This window comes from Salminus brasiliensis, chromosome 11 (assembly GCF_030463535.1).
Source record: "Salminus brasiliensis chromosome 11, fSalBra1.hap2, whole genome shotgun sequence".
Taxonomy (NCBI): Eukaryota; Metazoa; Chordata; class Actinopteri; order Characiformes; family Bryconidae; genus Salminus; species Salminus brasiliensis.
The window spans coordinates 16,139,852-16,159,025 of NC_132888.1; the positions used below are offsets into that span (position 1 = coordinate 16,139,852).

Sequence of the window (19,174 nt, forward strand, 5' to 3'; positions counted from 1 at the left end):
GATGTAAGGAAATTACAGGCTCTCTGACATCCTAATAATTATATAAATTTAACAAGTACATATTTATTACAAACGTACAAACAATGCCTGGATAACTTAGACGTTATGAAGACATGGAATGTTTTATTGCTTTATTGCTATGCGTGCATGTCCATTTGGGCTGGTTGGGCCTCCCCCTTGTTTTTGCTCTCAGTATGTTTGATGTTTTATAGGTAGATAGATAGATAGATCACTTTATTTATCCCACGGGGAAAGACAGTTTTTACAGCAGCAAAATCAAACGAGGGCAGCATAATAAAGGCACTTAAAATAGTAGTAAGTATTACTGTCATTGGCAATAATGTTGCTTAAAGATGTCTGGATTTTAGAATACATTTTAAGTTAATATGGTTAAGCTTCATTTGCTTTACATAATATCTGAATGCAGACCACCAGAGCAGCTGACCCTGCTGAAAAAGAAACCATGTAAAACCTGAACTAACGGTTAACATTAGAGGCCACTTCCATGGAGAAATCCATTAAATGCCAGGAAAACACAAAATGCCATTATAAGCCATTGTGCACAGCTTTACCATTATTAATTCTAGTAATGAAAATAAAATTGATATGTACAATCTTTGGTAAAATAATAAATTATACTAGCACCAGTTATGTTTGATCATTGAATTCAGTGCAGGCCTTTTCCCGTTTAATGTCAACAAGATAAACATTTTTTTTTTACTATTATTACCTTTTAAACATGTGATAAATGCATTTTCATAGAAAAATAAATAATTACCATTTGAAATTCACAAACCTTTTTGTTCTTCTTTATCTTACTAATGTTTAAACACAGTAAAAATAATAATACGAAATAATACGAAAAAAGAAAAATCAATATTTGTTCAAACTAAAATAAAATGTGAAAATTACACAACTCTTGCTTTAATATAATTCTTATTTTTTCCCAAATCAAATGTAATTTGTTTACTATTATTTATAAGCTGCAAAGGCCTTCCGCGGGATGGTCAGGGTGGTCGGCGCTGATAAGCCACCGACGCCAGTCGGCTTTTATTTTGAAATTGGCCGGTATGGAGACTCGGCTGCTTTGGAAGTAGAAGCCGTGGCTGGAGGAAGCAGATGCGGGGGAAGTGTTTGTCCGCCTCTGTGGTCACTGAAGCACATTCCAGCACCAGACACGTTTTTCGGGGCAGTTGGTTTTCTAGAGGTGAAGCAAAGCGATGCAGTTGATCGCTATGTTTTGGTGTTTGTTCCGATTGTATGTGAACCCGATCACTTGCTGCTGGGTTCCTAGTTTTCTGCCGTAGCCGCTCTGCTAGCTCGCCTGCTGGTTGGTGTGGTCCAGCTCTCTCCTCGGTGTCCACTGCTGCTCAGTTGTAGTTTAGCAGACATTGCTGTGTAAGACTACAAAGTGAAATTGATCAGCTCTGTCACTTTAAAAAGCACGGGACGACATAGGCCCCAGTACGAGATCGTATCTGACTGCACTAGAGTGCGGCATATAGCAGCTAACCCAGCTAGCCAGTTAGTAATACGCTTAGGAGGGGTATAAGTAGGCAGTGGATGACGCTCCAGTGCCCGGGACGGGGTTGAATAGCGCGATCATCCCTCGTTATTAGATGATGAGCCGAGGTTATCTCTCTCTAACCTTCCTCCTAGTCACATAGTGAATTAAGGGCCGTGGACGTGTGCGCATTTCTGCCTGCAGGCCTGCAGAGGCTGGTACAGGCAGTCATTCGTTAAATATTTTTATTAGAGTTTTATTAATTTTTGCCTCCCTCTTTATTAACTTGCTTTTCTGACTAGTCCTTATAAAATGTCCATGCAAATAATACAAATTTGCAGTAAAGCCACTTCTGTGTTTTTCTCACGGTCATGTGCATAATGTTCTTGTTTAGGTTGGTTTGAGCTCTCCTCGGTCTGAGAGGTTGTGAGAACCCCACTGGTGTTTGAAGACAGGCTTTCAGCCATGGTGAGTTTCCACCAATACGTTTGTCTATGGTCCGTGATGTCTACATCGTAATGTATCACGCATGTGTTGTGTATCTGTTCTGTTAAAGTTATGGTTAAACATAACATACATTTTTATTAGTATTTTATTCTGCATAGACTTGCCCTGTGCGTTTGCTTGAAGACATAGGGCAGCGTTTCCCAAAAGCATTAAAGAGTTGAGCGAGCATCACACTAGACACCCCCTATACCATTTACCATGATCTTAACAATATGTTGCTTTTGGGAAACTACTCCTAGATCAGCTTGAAGGAATTCCACGTAAATGATTAAATTAGTTTTTAATAAGTTTTATTGTATGTGAAATCTGACCACATGCATTAGAGCAATAATGTCATGTTAAGTGTACGAAATTAGCAGAAGTCCTTATTTATGAGCATGAGTAATCTGAGCTTGTGAGCCTCTTTGCCCTCTTTGTGCCAGTCTGCTGTGGTGGATCTGAAGACGAAGGAGGAGAAGGATGCTGAGCTGGACAGACGGATTGAGGCTCTGCGGAAAAAGAATGAGGCTTTAGTCAGAAGATACCAGGTCAGTGAGTATGCTGAAAGTTGCACGACAAGCTCCTCTTTCACTGTTTATTTTATGTCTCTTCCCTGCCAGCCACGTTCTTTTGCCGCTTAACACACTTGCATGAGGTTCGCTCTTGGATAGCCACTCTAGGAGCTTTTTTTTGTTTTTTTGCTTTTACATTGACATATTGTACATGGGCTTATATGTACCAATGCATATGGCAAATATCCAGGAACAACAAATGAACAAAACTAATTAAATAAATCTACACATAAAGTCAGATAAAAGCCTTTAAATTAATATATATATAATATAATATATATATATATATATATATATATATATATATATATATATTTAGCATAAAATCATATTGATTTAGTTATTATAAATGTTAAATATAATTGCCTTAATCACCATAATCCTGTGTTTTCTATTAGGCAATTGTACTGCACATCCACCCCCCCACCCCCCTTGTTCCTTGTCTCCTATAGTCTGTACACTTGTTAATCTCACTCCACTCAGGAAATTGAAGAGGACAAGAAAAAGGCTGAACAGGAGGGCATTGCTGTGACAACATCCCGCAAACCCCGTCCTCATGAGTCTGATTCAGAACGACGGAAAATTGAGAAAGAGAACTTTACTGTGACTGTTGACCTGTCTAGACCCAGTGGGGTAAGACCAACAATATCATATTTATATTTCTATAATGTATAATATGTTATATATGAACACATTTAAAGCAGTGTTTTCCAAACCTGGTCCTGGAGTTTCCCTGCCTTGCTCCTAACACACCTGATCTAGGTAATCAGTAAATTAACAACATCCTCCTGCATGTAAGTGGATGTGTTGTAGTAGGAAGAGCTCTAGGCAGGGAATACTGCAGGGACAGAGTCAGGAACCTGTGCATTAAAGAATTTGCCCTTATGCGTGCGTAATTTTGAAATGCCAGGCGGCTGATGAAGCGTTTTGCTTGAGTACTTTTTAGCATTCTATTCAAATGCATTATTTGTTGAAGTCTTGATGTCTCAATGTTTTATTTTAATCAAATAATTTATTTACAATATTCTCAATGAATAAAAATGTAAGTAATTAAAAAAAATGAATGTATTTCTTTCTGATTTCATATTAAAGAATCATAAGGCTGCTCCTGCTATAACTGTAAGATTGCCTGTGGTTTTAGAGTGCTTCTAGAACTTGAACCATATTCGCCACTCTGCTTCTTCACAGCTCTTACGTTTTTAATTTCCCACCTGGGGTTTGCTAAGACAGAGTGTAGTGCATTTTAATCAATACCTGTAGAGTTACTCTGGGACACAGATGGCCTGTGCAGTGGTGATTAGACCACCTCTTGTGGTCTATGAAGGTCAAGCGTCTTGCTGAATGGACAGTGACATATGATGGCCCTTCCTAGAAAGTAGCTGAGCTAGTAGACAGGCAAATTTGTCATTTTTTCCATTTACTTAATCCAGCCATATAGGCTCTGTATCATTTTTGGTTTAATTGCCAGAAGTAAGTGAAACTGAGAGACAGAATTGTAATAATTATCCATGTGGAAACATTGTAAATGTAGGTATACACAAGTTATTTTTAGAAGGTTTAGTGCTTGAATACACAATTTAGAGTCAAAGTATTTGATCCTCTTTTGAAACATGAGACATTCTTGGTTGTATTATAACTTATATAAATGTTTTAAAGTCAGTGTAAATGTATACAGCTCAGTTAATAATTCTGCACACTTTGTTTTTCCACCTTTTTTGTAATCATTGTTAACATTTTATCTGGAACCAAGGTGGAATGTGTGTGTCAGTTTTTTTTATTTATTATTATTTCTTTATTTTCTCATTTGTCAACATTCTGAATTACTTTTGGTTGTGTACATTTAATGTATTACCTTTTTTGGTATGTCCTTCACTTCAGTTTTCCTTAATACCGCTCATAATGAATTGTAGTAGAAATAAGTAGACTTACTTGAAGGTTCATGAAAGACGAAGAATAGTAATTGTATTCAGGGCACTATAAAAAGCAGTTTGTCTGCTCAGCCTAAAAAAATACTTAATGTGGCAATGAGCACATTACCTCAGATTCTTTAAATCAAATACTGGTTCATTTAAAGTATTTTAGCTAAATAAACACAGATCAGAACTGAACTACATTTCACAGAAATTCAACAATACGCTACTCATACATTCAAACTTGCTGCCTTTCTGCAAAATTGGCAGTTACTGGGGTCCAAGCACCCCACAAATGATGGGCAATATTACTAAAATGGCCTTTAGTTTTAACAGATGTGACCATGGTTTAAGATTTCTGAGCTCACTGAACTAAATAATTCCATAGCAAATACTCCTGTATCGTGGTCTTCAGGGGCAACAGAAATAATGTTAATATTACTAGTTTTCATGAAATTATGCTGCCAGCGTCACATCATGTCATCTTCACTGAAAGGAGAAAATCATACTTATCTGGGCCTACCTAAATATTTATCATGAGGTATTCCTGTTTACATAGAGGTAACCTTTAGAGGTTCGGATAGGATTACCATCAGGAAGGCTATAGAAGAAGGCGTCCTGTTGAGTTTAGCTGAGGGAAAGTTTTTGTCCGCCCCTGAATGAAACTGCTTTGCTCATTAGAGCAGGCAAGGTTATGTGGAATATTTAACAGTAATTCTTGACCTTCCCTTGCATTTGCAGGAGAAGCGAGTGGTGAATGACCGGAAACCAGCGCCTCATCGTGGGGATCATGGTCCAGAAGAGGGAGAAGGAGGACAGCCTAATGTTGAGAGCCCCCCTCGTAAGACTGGGTCTGGCCGCCTTAACAGAGGCGGCCAGCGCGGTGGAGGTCAGCGCTATGAGAGGAGAGAACCACGGTCAGATAAAGGGGACGTGAGAACTGACAGACCCCCGCGAGAAGGGGAAGGGGTAGAGGGCCGCTCACGGGGAGGACGAAGAGGAGGAAGAGGTGGAGGAGGGCCAGGAGGAGGAGGAGGAGGAGGAGGAGGGCCAGGAGGAGGAGGGCCAGGAGGAGGAGGGCCAGGAGGAGGAGGAGGAGGAGGAGGAGGAGGAGGGCCAGGAGGGCCAGGAGGGCCACAACAGGGCGGCTCTGGATCTGACAGAAAGTCCAAGGTGCGATTTATTTGTTACCAATAGGAGGCCTTTCCTCTCTCTCTTTGATTATTGTAAAGTAAATTTGTGAAAGGCGCTATTTTAATTGAATGACTGAATTTGCCATGCTCAGGAATGGGAGGAGAAGAGGAGGCAGAACATTGAAAAGATGAATGAAGAGATGGAGAAGATTGCTGAATATGAGAGAGGTCAAAGGGTGTGTGGATCAAGTGCTCCAAGTTCTACTACCCTGTACATTTGGGTGAATTATTATTTTTTATTTATTTATTTTCATATATATAAATGTGTTCTTCCAGGCCGATGGAGAAAAGAACCCAATCCGGAACTTTTTGGATGATCCACGGCGTAGCGGGCCCATCCCAGAATCTGATCGCAAGGAGGGAAGCCGCAGACACGTGCGCAACTGGGGTGGACTAGACTTTGATAATGTCAAGACTGGGGCCGAGATGGAGAAAGAATGGACGGTCAGGAATTCCTCCAGTTTTTACACAAACTGATTGACTTTGTTTTCTGCGTCTTCCAACAACAGTTTAATCCCTGCAGGCTCAGTGTTTAGTTTCTAATTTACAACACTTCGCAGACAGACATAATCAAGTTGCTCAGGACAGGCCTACCCAGCTAACATGTACATTGAACCAGTGCGCTTTGTCCTCGGGTTCCACATTGGCCCCACATATGGATGCCCACTAGGTCAGTGATGGGACCAAGATGGGTTAAACATGGGCCCTATCTTGGTTGTACACTGCATATGGAGCCTTGATGGGACCCATGTGAGATTAAGGTGGGCTGTAATGATGAGGCCTGTTTGGGAAGCCCAGCTGGGTCCAAGTGAAATTGGATGTACAAACTCGCTCGCAGCCCATGCCCTCCAGGAACCCACTAGCCTCACATGAACGTGCTGGCTGGGTATTTTCTGCAGCTTCATTTATAAAGCTTCTCAGAACAAAAGTACTGATCCAATATGAGCTCTCATTAGCTGCTAATTAAATTCACTGTTGTGCCAAAGGCATTAACTGATACCATATCAGCATTCTTACTCTTACCTCTTTCAGTTGCTAGATATAAACGGGATGCACAAATGCCATTAAGGCAGCTTATCAGTGAGATTAATACTTGTATTTCTTTCACACTTTCTCCCTGAAATCCTAGAACCGGAGGCCTGGAGGGAAAGGCTCGGTGGATATGACTCTGTCTATGACTGGCCGAGAGCGGGCGGAGTATCTGCGCTGGAAAAAGGAGCGTGAGCAAATAGACGAGGAGAGGCTGGCTCGCCACCGCAATGCTACTGGCCAGTGGAGACGAGAGTGGGACGCCCAGAAAACAGACACGATGTGAGAGTCCTGAACACCAGGCTAATCTTCCCTCCCACACTGTGTGTTCCTTTGAGAGGGAAGGAGAGAGATGGATGTGTTGAGAGAGTGTGCGAGTAGGAGTTTGTCAGAGAGGGTAGATGTCTGAGTGAAGAAGTAATGCATGTTGACAGGGAGAGAATAGGAAGATGACTGACCCTGTGGTGTGTTCACAGGTTCAGCGAGGAACCAGCTGCGGCTGGAGAGGGCACATTAGAGCCAAGCAGCAGGAGAGGCAAGTCTTTCTCACCCCCCTTTCTCTCTCACACACACGGTCACACTTCATGGAAGTGAAAAGTCAGTTTGCTCCCAATTTTAGCCATTCGCTGCAATATTTCCATGCAAATCTGTAAAACACTTTTTATGTTTAACATTTCGCTTCTGTGCAATGTGCCAGAAAGTCATAGGCTGCATCCTAAAGCACACACTATTATATTAGGCATCCGGATAAATGTGCTGCTAATGGTTGTGCATTTTGGTGTAGTATTACATGCTGTGGTATATGTATGGTAGTGTGCGGTATTGGACAAACGCATATCTAAGATAAGCAGCCCAAACTATCGCCATTTCCATTCTGATTGCGTATCTGCATATCAGTATGAACGCAAATCCACGCCTGTCAGACAGCAAATGTGCTGAAGCTTGGAGCAAACTGAGCTAAGCGTTTTTGAAAGAGGTTTCGTAGTGCTGTTTGAAAATGCTGGTGTCACCTAATGGTCAAGTTGTTGTATGCATTGCAAAACTCAAAATTTTCACTATTGTTATTTTTATTGTAACCAGTTTTAAAACAGTGGTGTAATATTGTTTTTGTCTTGAGCCTCTCGCTTTGCATGTATATTATTATTTAGAGGTGCACTTGCAGACGTATTTTGGTGAACTATCAAAAAGGCATTACTGCTTACCCCAGATGCAGTCGATGAGCTAAGACTAGATCTTTTTGAAGAATGTATATGAAAATAAATAAAAGATTTTGGCTTGTACTTACAGAGATGAGGTTGGTGACAGTTCAAATACAGTATTTGTTAGCAATATTAGCTTGGCATCTCCTGTCCTAAACAAAAAAAACATCACATCGGATGCCAAACATGTCTTGGCTGATCGACTGCGTATGAAAAGCGATGAATCATGATATCTTGCCAAACTATTCCTTTAACTTACAAGTTACCTTACAAGTTGTTTTTAACTGGAGCTCGCTAAGCTACAAAAAAGACAATCCAATTTGAAAAACTACACATATTGCTGTAAATATAGTCATAAATATTGAGAAATGACGCCTTAAAATAAAGCATTTTAATCTGCATCAGTCACAGAAACTGCCATGAGGAACATAAGTAGCAGCCCTCTGAAAGTAACTGAGTTTTAATTTTGGGGCTAAACAGCTTCTTTAAAGAAATCCCCATCCCCTCACTGTTGGAGCTGATGTTCTGTGATGTGTTCTTTCAGCAGCTAAGGGGCGTAATGCCCGTGCACAGCAGCGCAGTGGGGCTTCAGGTTAGCCTGCGGCATGGGACGGTCTGCGTGTGGCGTGTGTTTCTTTTCTCCCCACTCCACATTGACCCTGCCAAAGGACAGCCTTCATACTAACAGTGTCCTCACAAATGTGTGCCCTGTGGCCACACTGTCTTAATTAATTTAGTTGTGTTTGTGCTAATTGCAAATTGTTTACTCTCTTAAGTACACCAGACTTCAAAGTGTTTGGGGAATATTTTTGTTTTTGAGGATTTGCATCTTTTGGCATACTGCACCTGTTTGGTAATTGCTTGGCTTTTCTGTGTGCCTCATTACCTTTTAAGTCAAGGCTATTGGCCTCATTTCAGTGGAGGTTTTACCACTTACCCCAGATGCAGTCCATCAGCTAAGATACACTTTTTGGACAAAAGTATTGGGACACCTGGTCATTCATAGTATCTTCTGAAATCAAGAGAGTATATCCTGCTTTTGTTGGAGTAACTGTCTCTACTGTTCAACTTCTCTGCATAGCTAAAGTATGGGACTGCCAGTTTAAGTAGTGTAAAGGTCCACCTTTAGATTAAATGTCTAAATAAGGTTTATCCAGGCCATTTTGGTAAATCATTTTTTGTTTATATAACGTTTTTGTACCATTTTGAAGCAAATTAATTTTGTCATGTCTTTACTGAGATATGATTGGTGATGGTATAAGCTAATTTTTGTTAACAACATAACCTGGTGTCTCCAGTTTTAAACTAAAGAAGCGTGCGTCAGATACGTCTTTGCTGATTGACTACATCTGAGGTCTGCGATAGATCATGTTTTATTTGATTTATTTTTTTTATTATCATTATTGGCCAAACTACTCCTTTAAATCTAGGTGGCATTTGCATGGTTTCCTCATCTTTTCCCCCTTCTCCCCCTCACTGATGTGTGTGGATAGCAATCCATCATGATGATTACAGCCCCATCTGTTACTGTGAGCCTGAGTTCTGTGTTCTCCTCTGCAAGTCTGTTATGTATGTAATTACTACCCAAGGTCTTGCAGTACCCGATCAAATCCCTGCAAGATGACTTATCTCTTCTTTCTTGCAGAGGATGGCAAGAGGCCCCCCAAGGCGCCAACGTTCGGAGACTTTTTGGGGCAAGGCAAGCCCAAAAGAGAAGAAAGAAGCCACGGAGGCCGTGGAAGAGGGAGAGGTCGGGGTCAGGGCAAAAGCTACAGGTTGTACATTCAGTTAAAAATCAATCAGTCACTCCAACCAGCTGCTCTTCGGCCTTCAGTTGATTTACAGGCTTAGTGGTTTCTATGATTAGGGAAACCCGCATCACCATGTGCTGCATCTCCCTGGGCTCGGAAATATAGAATGTATTGTGTGAAATGTAGTGTGCTTCCCCCCCACCCCCGATTGTACTGAATATTTATGATATCGTTCTCTTCTCAAGCATGCATGATAACCGATGGGAAGGAGAGAAGGAGGAGGAAAAAGGCAAAAAGGAGGAGCAGGAGCAGGAGACAGAAAAGAAGGAAGAGGACAAGCCTAAAGCTCCTTTGGGGAAGGTGAGGTGGTTCTACCTCCAATGCTAGAATGCCTGTAAATTTTATCTTTTTAAATGTGACTTGAAGCAGTATGCTGTAGCATGTTTACCTTCAAAATCACTGTGTCCCCAGTCTCCACTGACTTCTAATATGGAGAATGGTGTCTGTCATTTGCACTCCAGGCTAGGCACTATGTAATTTTGGTAAATCTTGCACAAGACCTCTTGCAAGAACTGTGTTACTCTGTGTGTCCTGAGTCATATTTCTGTAAAATTCTGTAAGATTACTGTATCATGATGGTCCGCATGCTTCTTTCACCTGCAGTGCCGGTTCTGTGTCTCTTGAAAGCTTGAGAAGTGCATGTGTATCATGAGGAGGGGCTCAAACCGTTATTTGTATTGGTTTAAAAGGGAATTACACTTTCACCTGTAGGGGAAGCCCAGAAGCAAAAAAAAAAAAGTATTGCACAATGTTGCTTAAAGGCCATTTCACACGAGAAGCGGCAAAGAAAGCTTCCGTGTACCACACAAACAGTTTCCCTTGGTCTTACAAGGGGAAAACAAGCTACAAGTTTATGTATTTCTAAAATACATGGAGTATAGCTTTTTAAATGAGCTGTTAACAGACCTTATTGCTAACTGCATGTTTTGATTTTGTTTGCTAGTCAGCTGTTTAGTTTAAGTGGCAGATAGCTTGCTGTTTTGAAATATATTGGCCTAGATTATACATTTAGAAAGAATACTGCAAATATAATACTGCATTTTGTACTGTTTCTGCCTCGAGTCTGCTGCATGTAGGCTAAATTAAGTAGTGAAGTATTGTTTTCCTTGCGACGTGGTGCATCAGCTGAAACGTTTGCTGCATCGGGTGTGAAATGGGCTTTTGTGATCTTTTATGATATATTATTGATATTTTGTAATTGTTTTATTACTTTGTATTGTGTTTATAGTGTGTGTGTGTGTGTGTGAGAGAATTGTTAATTTTTCTACGTTTTGTAATGGGGTGTCTTGCTATCCCTTTGCTGATGTGACACTGAATTTCCACACTGCACTAATAAAGAATTATCTGATCTTATTCCTGGCACAGAAGCAGCCTGCGGGTGCAGCAGAGAAAACAGCCAGCGGAGGTGCAGCTGAGGAAGATGACGATGAGTGGGAGGATGCCAGTGACGGAGAGGATGGTGATGTGGGGGAGGAGGAGGTGGGAGAGGAAAAGTGTGAAGATAAAGAGAAAGGTGCCCAGAAAGACTCTAGACCCACTGAGAAGACCTCTGGCTCCCCTGCCCACTCCACCCCTAGTCCTAGGGGACAGCGGACACCAAGGCCCAAAGTACGTATTCCCTCCCCTCAGGAGACCCTCACCACCCCGGAGTCCACAAAGCCCCTCAGCCCCTTCACTCCTCTGGATGGCCACCAGCCTGTATCAGACTGGGGAGAGGAGATGGAGATGTTGTCTCCTAAAAGCAGTCTGGGAGAGAGCCCCCTGAGGCCAAGCAGTAATGACAGCAGCCCAGCCCAAAACAAGAGTCGGGAAGAGGAGCGTGTCAGCGATGCCACGAGCCAACCTGCGGAGTCAGACAAACAGGATGACGCACAGCCTGGTAGGAACACATCAATGTCGATATATATGAAGTGTCACTGATCTAGAGACATTTATATCTACAAATCTGAAATCTGCTTTAACATTAAACAAATAATGTAACTGTATTTATCTCAACATTATTGAGACATATCGTTCACATTTTTTTAAAAGGTGCTTGTATTTTTAAATGTTTAAAAAAACAAAATTATAAAGAGAGACGAGAGTTTTTTTTCTTGTGAGATCAATGTAAGCCACAAGCTACAAGACTGTATTACTTTAGTGGTTAAAAAATAGGGCCCATCTGAATCATTTATTTTTCATTAAAGCTTTTTTGTATAAGTGTTATTCAGTGTATAGAGAAAGAAAACCAAGAACAACAGCAGCATTGTTTGCTGCCAGGGCTGCACTTTACTAGGTGTGTGTCAAATTTACTGGTATCAAGCAGTAAATTTGTTTTCTTTTAGTGGTAGAGTCAGCTGCTCCTGTGGTTCAGGAAGAACCAGTCACATCTGAGCCTGCTGCACAAGCTGCTGACTCTACCTCCAGCAGCAACGCCGGGGAAGAGCCCAGTGTGCTACCTGCCCAGGACTCAGCCACACAGAAGGGTAAACACATAGTTGTTCTAGGCTGTGTACACTGTCCTGAGTTCTGTATTCATGAACAGTATTCATTTTTTTAGGGTGTGTTGTTGTTTTTTTTTTTGTTTGTTTGTTTTTTTTTTTTGTTTTTTTTTAGATTGATTGATGTATGAGATGCATATAATACCAGGGATGCTGTTGTCTGTCCAGTTCCCTTTAGTGGTAATTATAGGAGAGGAAAGCAGAAAACAGATCAAATCAAAATACCTGATGATTCAAGTCAGCTTTGTAAGACATTATTTTAGCAAAGCACTGAGTAGCAGTACTCAAAGGAAGCATAGGTTCATTATCTTAGTAATACAAACATTTATAAATATTACCATAAACAATGATATAATATAATATATTAATATTGAATTGTATGAACATATACTTATTTATTCTTAAGGGGAATTAGGGGAATTTCAGTGATCACATTTTCTGCATGTTTTAGAAATTCTTGTTGTTTTGTTACAGCGGAGGTGATATGAACCAGGGGATGTGATGTCCACAGTGATTTTTATTTACTACTAATCTGAAATCACCAGTGATCCTACATACACTATATGTCTAAAAAATTGTGGACACCTAGTGTAATGGATGCATTCAGCTACTTTAAGTTGCACCTATTGCTGACCTATATGTGCAAAATTCACAAACGCAGCTTGTCTAGTCCCCGTAGAGAAGTACTGACAATAGAATTGCACACACTGGAGCAAATACAGATGAACTTAGCACCATGGCACCATGCCTAATGTCAGGCATGGCCTAGCTGAGTTGGGGTGGTGATAATTCAACATCCTGTCCTCAATAACAATCTTGTCGCTGAGTGCTATCAGATCCTCACAGCAATGCTCCAAAATAGAGAACCTTCCCTGGACAGTAGAGAGGGTTACTCCAACAAAAGCAGGATAAACTTTTTTTTTTACATAAATATCCTTGTTTTCAGGAGAAGCAGTGAATCAGCATGTGTCCCAATACTTTTGTCCATATACTCTATATACTGAGTTTTGCTTAACAGTGTTCCTATCTGCATTGCATTAATTTAGATTTTATTTCTTTTCTCTTAATTCAGAGGAGAGTACAGCCCCGACTATAGAGCTGGAACAGAAGCAGTCTGACAGTGAGGCTGCCGTAGATGCTGTAGAGGAGTCCCTGGATCAGCCATGCTCAGGTGCTGTTCTTATTACCGACTTTGAAACTGTGGCTTTCCGCAAGAACTCCCTTACCGTGGCTGACTTCTGAGCACTAACTGATGTCCTGCCCTCTTTCATCTTCTCGTGTGTTTTTTTTTTTTTTTTTTTTTTTTTTTTTTTTTTTTTTCTCCTCTCCCCTCTCTCTTTCTCTCTTGTGTCCCCACAAACATCCCAAGCTGTCCCCTTTGCTCACCTCTCTGTCTGCCCCTTTGTCTGATCATGAGATGGCATATTGTGCTAGGCTTGTGTCTTTTATGACAAATGGATCTGTCGTCCTTCTGCTGCCGTGGCGGTGACGGTCCCTTCCTGCTCTGGGCCTCGGTCTCCTCTGTGAACTTCTCTTGGCTTCTCATGGACATGACTATAATCTCCCCACTCCCTGTTTCAAGGAACCTTTTTCTGTCCATTGCTTTTGGTGTTCCTCCCAGTTGACATATTTGGACATTAGGGGTGTTGCGATACACATTATTATTGGGAGACAAGACAGTACATATGAATTTGAATCCGGTACAGTTAGATATTCCTAAAAACAACCACCAACAAAAAATTGGACTTTGGCCAAAAAAAAGGCATGAGCAATGTTTTTTTTTTTTATCTCTGAATCAAAAACATTTTATGTCATGGTGCAAAATATGCACTATACATATCGTATCATACATTTTCTATATCGTAACACCCCTATTGCATATTTATGCATGTTACTAACTGCTTGAGTAAATCAGATTTTTTGTTTTGTTTATTTTTAATTACATGTAATCATGTATGCTTAAGCATGAGTGGTATGGTGTTGAATGGATTCAGGATGGGCATTCAGTGCTCCTGTAATTCCCATCCTACTCCACCTCTTTCGATTGCTGCATGGTGTCATTAACGTAGGAGGGGGTAAATTATGCCTAAATAGGCTATTATGCCAGAGCTGCTTGGCCGTTAGGCAGAATGTATGGTAGACAATTGAATTATGCTGCAAGCATCCACCAACCCTTCGTTCTTTAAACAATAGCACTGAATATATTTTCAGACATTTTAATCTTGCAGTCCAGATGTTCCACCGGGACACACACAAATAAACATTTTGTAGAACCAGGGGATAATGTAATTTCAACCCCTGCAATATCAATAAATACATTTCAAGACCATGAGCTTTAATTTAGCTAAATTGAGTTTTTATACCATCTCCATTTCCCCTTCAGCCTGTATCAGGTGAGGTTAAATTTCTAGGGTTGTTTTGTACATGTTCTTAATGTAATACAGTTTTGAATTTGTAGCTGTGTGTAGAAATGATGCATTTTGCGAAATGCTGGAATGCATAATAAATGTTGTGCTGCTTGTCGTCGTGCTTGTATCCGTCTTCCTCTCCCTGTGAACTGATTTTACACTGAGTGTTTGCCCTTATAAATTATGCATGTCATTAAGTGCCCCAAGTCATACCCTATTGGTCTTGTGGTTGTTGATTGTGAGCATGGCATTAGATGAGTGTCTTACCAAATTGATCTGCTTTTCTTCATCAACTTCATATGAGCTCAAATGAAGAATTGCTGTCTGATTTATATTTTATCATGGTCTTTTTAGAGTAATATATTTAAATCAGGACACACTGAAACTATAGCTTTATCTTCTAAAAATCAGCATAGAAGCAAATGGCTTTGTTTCATTGCACTGCCCACTGTAATCAATTCTTATATTTCCCTAAATCTGATTACTGACACACATTAAGACTGTTTAACAGGGGAGGAAATTGCAAAAAAAGCTTAAATTATTGCCAAAAAGCTTTTATGTGGAAACTGTGCTGTGGTCAGTCCTGCCGATGGGTGGTAATGGAAACCTTGAGGAGATTGAATAACTCGTTTATTGTCTTTGATGGGATTGTACATGATGTACCCTCTTAATGTCTAGTCATGGTGTTGTTTGGGGCGGGGGGTGGGTTGGTTCCCTAAATGACCTTTCAGTGAATAGTTCTTAAAAGATGTGTGAAGAATTTATGGCAAAGATTTTAAAGAACATCTTTCAAATAAAATAACACCGCCCGATATCCTGAAGACCACACATTGTGCATATTTCCCTCTCTAAGTGCATTTTCACACCTGCACTTTTTTGTCCAGTTAAAACAAGACTCTGGTTCGTTTTCACCATTGATTTGTTTGGGCAGGTACAGTTCGGGAATCACACTTTAATGTGGACCCCAAAAAAACACCCTGAGAAGATGCAGTCTTGGTCTGGTCCAAGAAGCACTCTGGAGCAGTTCTTTTGACCTCATCTGACCTCGATCCAACCCAACGATCAGGTGTACTCCACAGGTTTGAGCTGAACAGCTCCCATAGTCATGTGCTAACCTGTTATACTGCCTAGATAATTACTATAGCTATTAATGAATGCCATCTCTGCCTTTGCTCCATGTTAAGCTGCACAGAAATATGCATTAGTTCGGAATACAGGGCCTTTTTCCTGTATTGACTTTCTTGCTTCCACCTCAGACAGGTCTGACCATAATGTGAAGAGAATATTCTCACCTGGTTTGGTACACTTGGATTTTTTCCCTGTAAGAAAACAAACCAAACCAGGAAAATGCAGGAAAGTCTTTAACTGATTTGGACCAGAGCAAACAAACTACAGGTGTGAAAATGCCCTTACACACCTGACCCAGCACATGAGAAGCTCCTTAATTAGTAAATGAGTTAAATCAGGTGTCTTAGATGAGAGAAAGCACAAAATTGCACAGTGTGGGCCCCCAGGACTGGGAATGGGATCTTTTAGGTCACTATTAGGAATGTGGGTGGGTGGACTTGTACCGTAATTGTTCATTTCTTTCACCAGGTAAGTCTCTAGAAGCTAGCAGTTGTTTAACAGAGCCTAATTTAATAATCAAATTACCCAGGGTACTAACAGTGGTCACATCCATCAATATTTCTTCAATACTAAAATGGTTGTGCGTCCCCTTGTCTTAAATACAGCAATGTTTTTTTTGTTTTGTTTCAATGTTCTCTTTCAGGTAAGAATTACACCAGTCGCTTAAACTTTAAGCTTTTCAGGGAGGGAGGGGGAGGGGTTGTATGTGCCTGGGTCAACAGACTAATAAAATTACCAGACCTCAACCCCAGTTTTTGGAACAACTAGCGCGGACTAAAATGGACCGGAACCTCAAGAGACTGGTGTAATCCTGACCTGACTATATTGATGCTGTCTGTCATTAAGTATAGGGGATGCATAATCAAGTACTACAGATGGAACAATGTATGTTGGCTTGTATACATACATTCTTAAAAATGATGGTGCTTTAAAAGGGGTTCTATAAGTGATGCAGTAGAAGAACAGCTTTGGTTCCATGGAAAACCATTTTTGTGAGAGAGATGTGTGTGAAGAACCTTTTAACTGTTACAGAGGTGATCATAAAGGTTCTTTACCAGTTCAGAGGTTATTCAGGGAACCTTTACAGATGTTCCCTTATCAAACCTTCTCTTAAACGGTTCAAAGAGCCTTTGGTAGCACCTTGATTTTTAAGAGTAAATCTCATCGGAAGGAATGTCTGAAACAGACAAAAACATTAGAACTAAATAGCCCAAACTAAATTAATGTTGTTGAGAACCTGACATGGCTGTTGGACATTAATTTGTATGATCCTAAACCACAGAGGACTTATTAAGCCATCTGAAGCACCACTATGACTCCCTTGCTTTGCTCTTATGTTTTCTTTCTCCAGGCTAAGGAGTAATTGCAGTAGCTGAAATATTCAATGCTAGTGGTCGGAGAGAGAGAAACGGGGTAAGCAGTGGTGAGGCGATAGAGGCCTAATGGATAAAACAAGGAGGATGGATGGATGAGGGGAGCTCGGCCGATCTCCTTTCCCGACAGCCCACTGTATGGCTTTATGGTTTTGTGTTCTCTCTGTCAGCACTCAGCTTTCAAGAAGCTATGCTACATCTTTCTACCGTTTCAAAGTCTCAGACTGGATTATTTTTTTTTTAAATACATATTGGACTTGGTTTTGACACCATGAATTGACACTTTTTTTTTTTTTGTTTGTTTTTTGTTTTTTTAAGATGATCAGTTGTGTTGGAAATAGAATTAATGGAATACATCTTGACCCAGTCTACCTTAAATACCATTAAAGACACAGGGCAGACGAGTACAGAAGCTGTCATAGTAAGGAAGAGAGAATATAAGACATAGTTTGGAGGAATGGCTCCAGCTGCTTTGACGTTATGCTTCTTTCGTCCTCAAGGGAGTCTGTTCAGTCATGCTAGCATGCTTCAGTTCATGTACAATTCCTATGCAATCAAAGGGGACAAGGGCATTAGGACTGTCAAAGCTACTTGTACAAAAAAATTGCATTTCTTAAATAGGTGGCTTGTTTCAGATTTAATTGCATGGAAAACCAGGTGCTAGATATCCTCGCATTTACCACACATTTACACATGAAGGCCCAGACTGTACATATATATTCTGACCAAAGAATATAGTGTTTCCTAAATGGCTCTAGTAAGTAATGTAGAATGCTCTAGTAAAAATATTTGAGGCAGCAAAGAATGTGTACCTCAATGCTTTCTTTTATTTCAGTGTAATACAATCTCTGTTTTGGTCTGGGATTTTTTTGTTTGTTTTTTTTTCATGAAAAAGTGAAATCAGGGTGTTTTGGTTTAGTAGTGGAGATTTCCACCCTTTAGCGAATTTAGCAGAAGTGCAAGGATTGCAATACGATAAAGTTGAAAAGTGACTTACATTCCAGTGCTTTGTGTGACTGACTGACTACCTTTCTCTTCACTGCTTGCTTTGGGAACCCTCATCTTTTTCCCAATAATTGAGTAATTGAAATCCTGACATTTGTGATTGTAATGTATCTATAGCATCTACCTGCAGAGGTAGAGGTCTCATCTCTATAATTACATCAAGCTTTGCCTCTCATGAAAGGTGGACTTGGCTCTTCAGCATTGCTCATACAGTAGAATGATAATGCAGTGTTTGTAAAGTTTATCCATTGGTGTTCCTGTGAAGCACTTTTACATCTAGATTAGTCATTTAGAAGTGTATGAAAAACAACATTTTTGGATGCGTTTGCCCTTCACTTTTTTATTGTAAAAGATGTAGTGCATCGTTTCTTTACTTTGTTATTTACTTTACACTGTCATATCAAATAAATGTAAATCCTTGCCTTATGTGTATAGACACTTTTTTGGGGGGGAGGGGGGGGGGTACTCAAGATTAACCGGTCATCTATGATGTGTAGAATCATGCATGTAATGGGCTGATGTATCATGTATGTCTTGCTGCTATAGAGCTATGGATTCATGCATGTAATGGGCTGATGGGTAAAGTGGGTGGTTTCTTCGACCAAATGTAAACCAATGAAATGCTTCAGTCATGAATACATTGACACTCTCTAATGCTTTATTTACACATTTCAGATGTTTTGTGTGTCAAGGGTCTTCATCAGTTCGAATGAGTGGTGGGGTCATTGTATATTCACCTTTTATTTATTTACTTTTAGTTAATAGCAAGTCTCCATTTTCAGTAGTAATGACCTCAATAAAATCTGCTAGTAGAGCATTTTCTATCCAAAAAAAAAAAAAAAAAAAAAAAATATATATATATATATATGTGTGTGTGTGTGTGTGTGTGTGTGTATATTAGTGTGTGTGTACATGTGTTATAAATGTTATAAACCCAACTTCTTATATGCTTGTTTTAGCATACTTATTGTGGAAAATAGTTTTTTTTTTTGTGTGTGTGTGTGTGTATTTGCCAAGTGTAGACTTTTTGCCAGTAGTCTAACAAGAAAAGTGAATTTAAAAAGGTGGTAAACAGT

At 40.1% G+C, this 19,174-nt stretch overlaps 1 protein-coding gene across 3 annotated transcripts; it reads left to right on the forward strand.

The window, feature by feature from the left end:
- Window positions 1-1,087: 1,087 nt before the first annotated feature.
- On the forward strand, window positions 1,088-18,942 carry ccdc9 (coiled-coil domain containing 9). Of its 3 annotated transcripts, none has more exons than XM_072691954.1 (16): window positions 1,088-1,207; window positions 1,899-1,972; window positions 2,434-2,538; window positions 3,046-3,195; window positions 5,214-5,645; window positions 5,758-5,841; window positions 5,942-6,109; window positions 6,795-6,976; window positions 7,171-7,229; window positions 8,441-8,485; window positions 9,539-9,668; window positions 9,890-10,004; window positions 11,070-11,583; window positions 12,029-12,169; window positions 13,257-13,355; window positions 17,072-18,942. In XM_072691954.1, exons 2-16 carry the CDS (start codon window positions 1,970-1,972, stop codon window positions 17,074-17,076), a joined length of 2,232 nt encoding a protein of 743 aa, XP_072548055.1. In that variant the 5' UTR covers window positions 1,088-1,207; window positions 1,899-1,969; the 3' UTR covers window positions 17,077-18,942. The 3 variants fall into 3 exon arrangements, with proteins under 3 accessions (XP_072548055.1, XP_072548057.1, XP_072548056.1); XM_072691955.1 differs by lacking the exon at window positions 1,088-1,207 and adding an exon at window positions 1,430-1,722; XM_072691956.1 differs by lacking the exon at window positions 8,441-8,485.
- Window positions 18,943-19,174: the final 232 nt, after the last annotated feature.

Bases quoted from the DNA above. Each gene is read 5' to 3' on its own strand.
- ccdc9 (XM_072691954.1), top strand. The intron at 3,196-5,213 runs GTAAGACCAACA...TTGCATTTGCAG, and splicing joins ACCTGTCTAGACCCAGTGGG to GAGAAGCGAGTGGTGAATGA. The intron at 12,170-13,256 runs GTAAACACATAG...CTCTTAATTCAG, and splicing joins GGACTCAGCCACACAGAAGG to AGGAGAGTACAGCCCCGACT.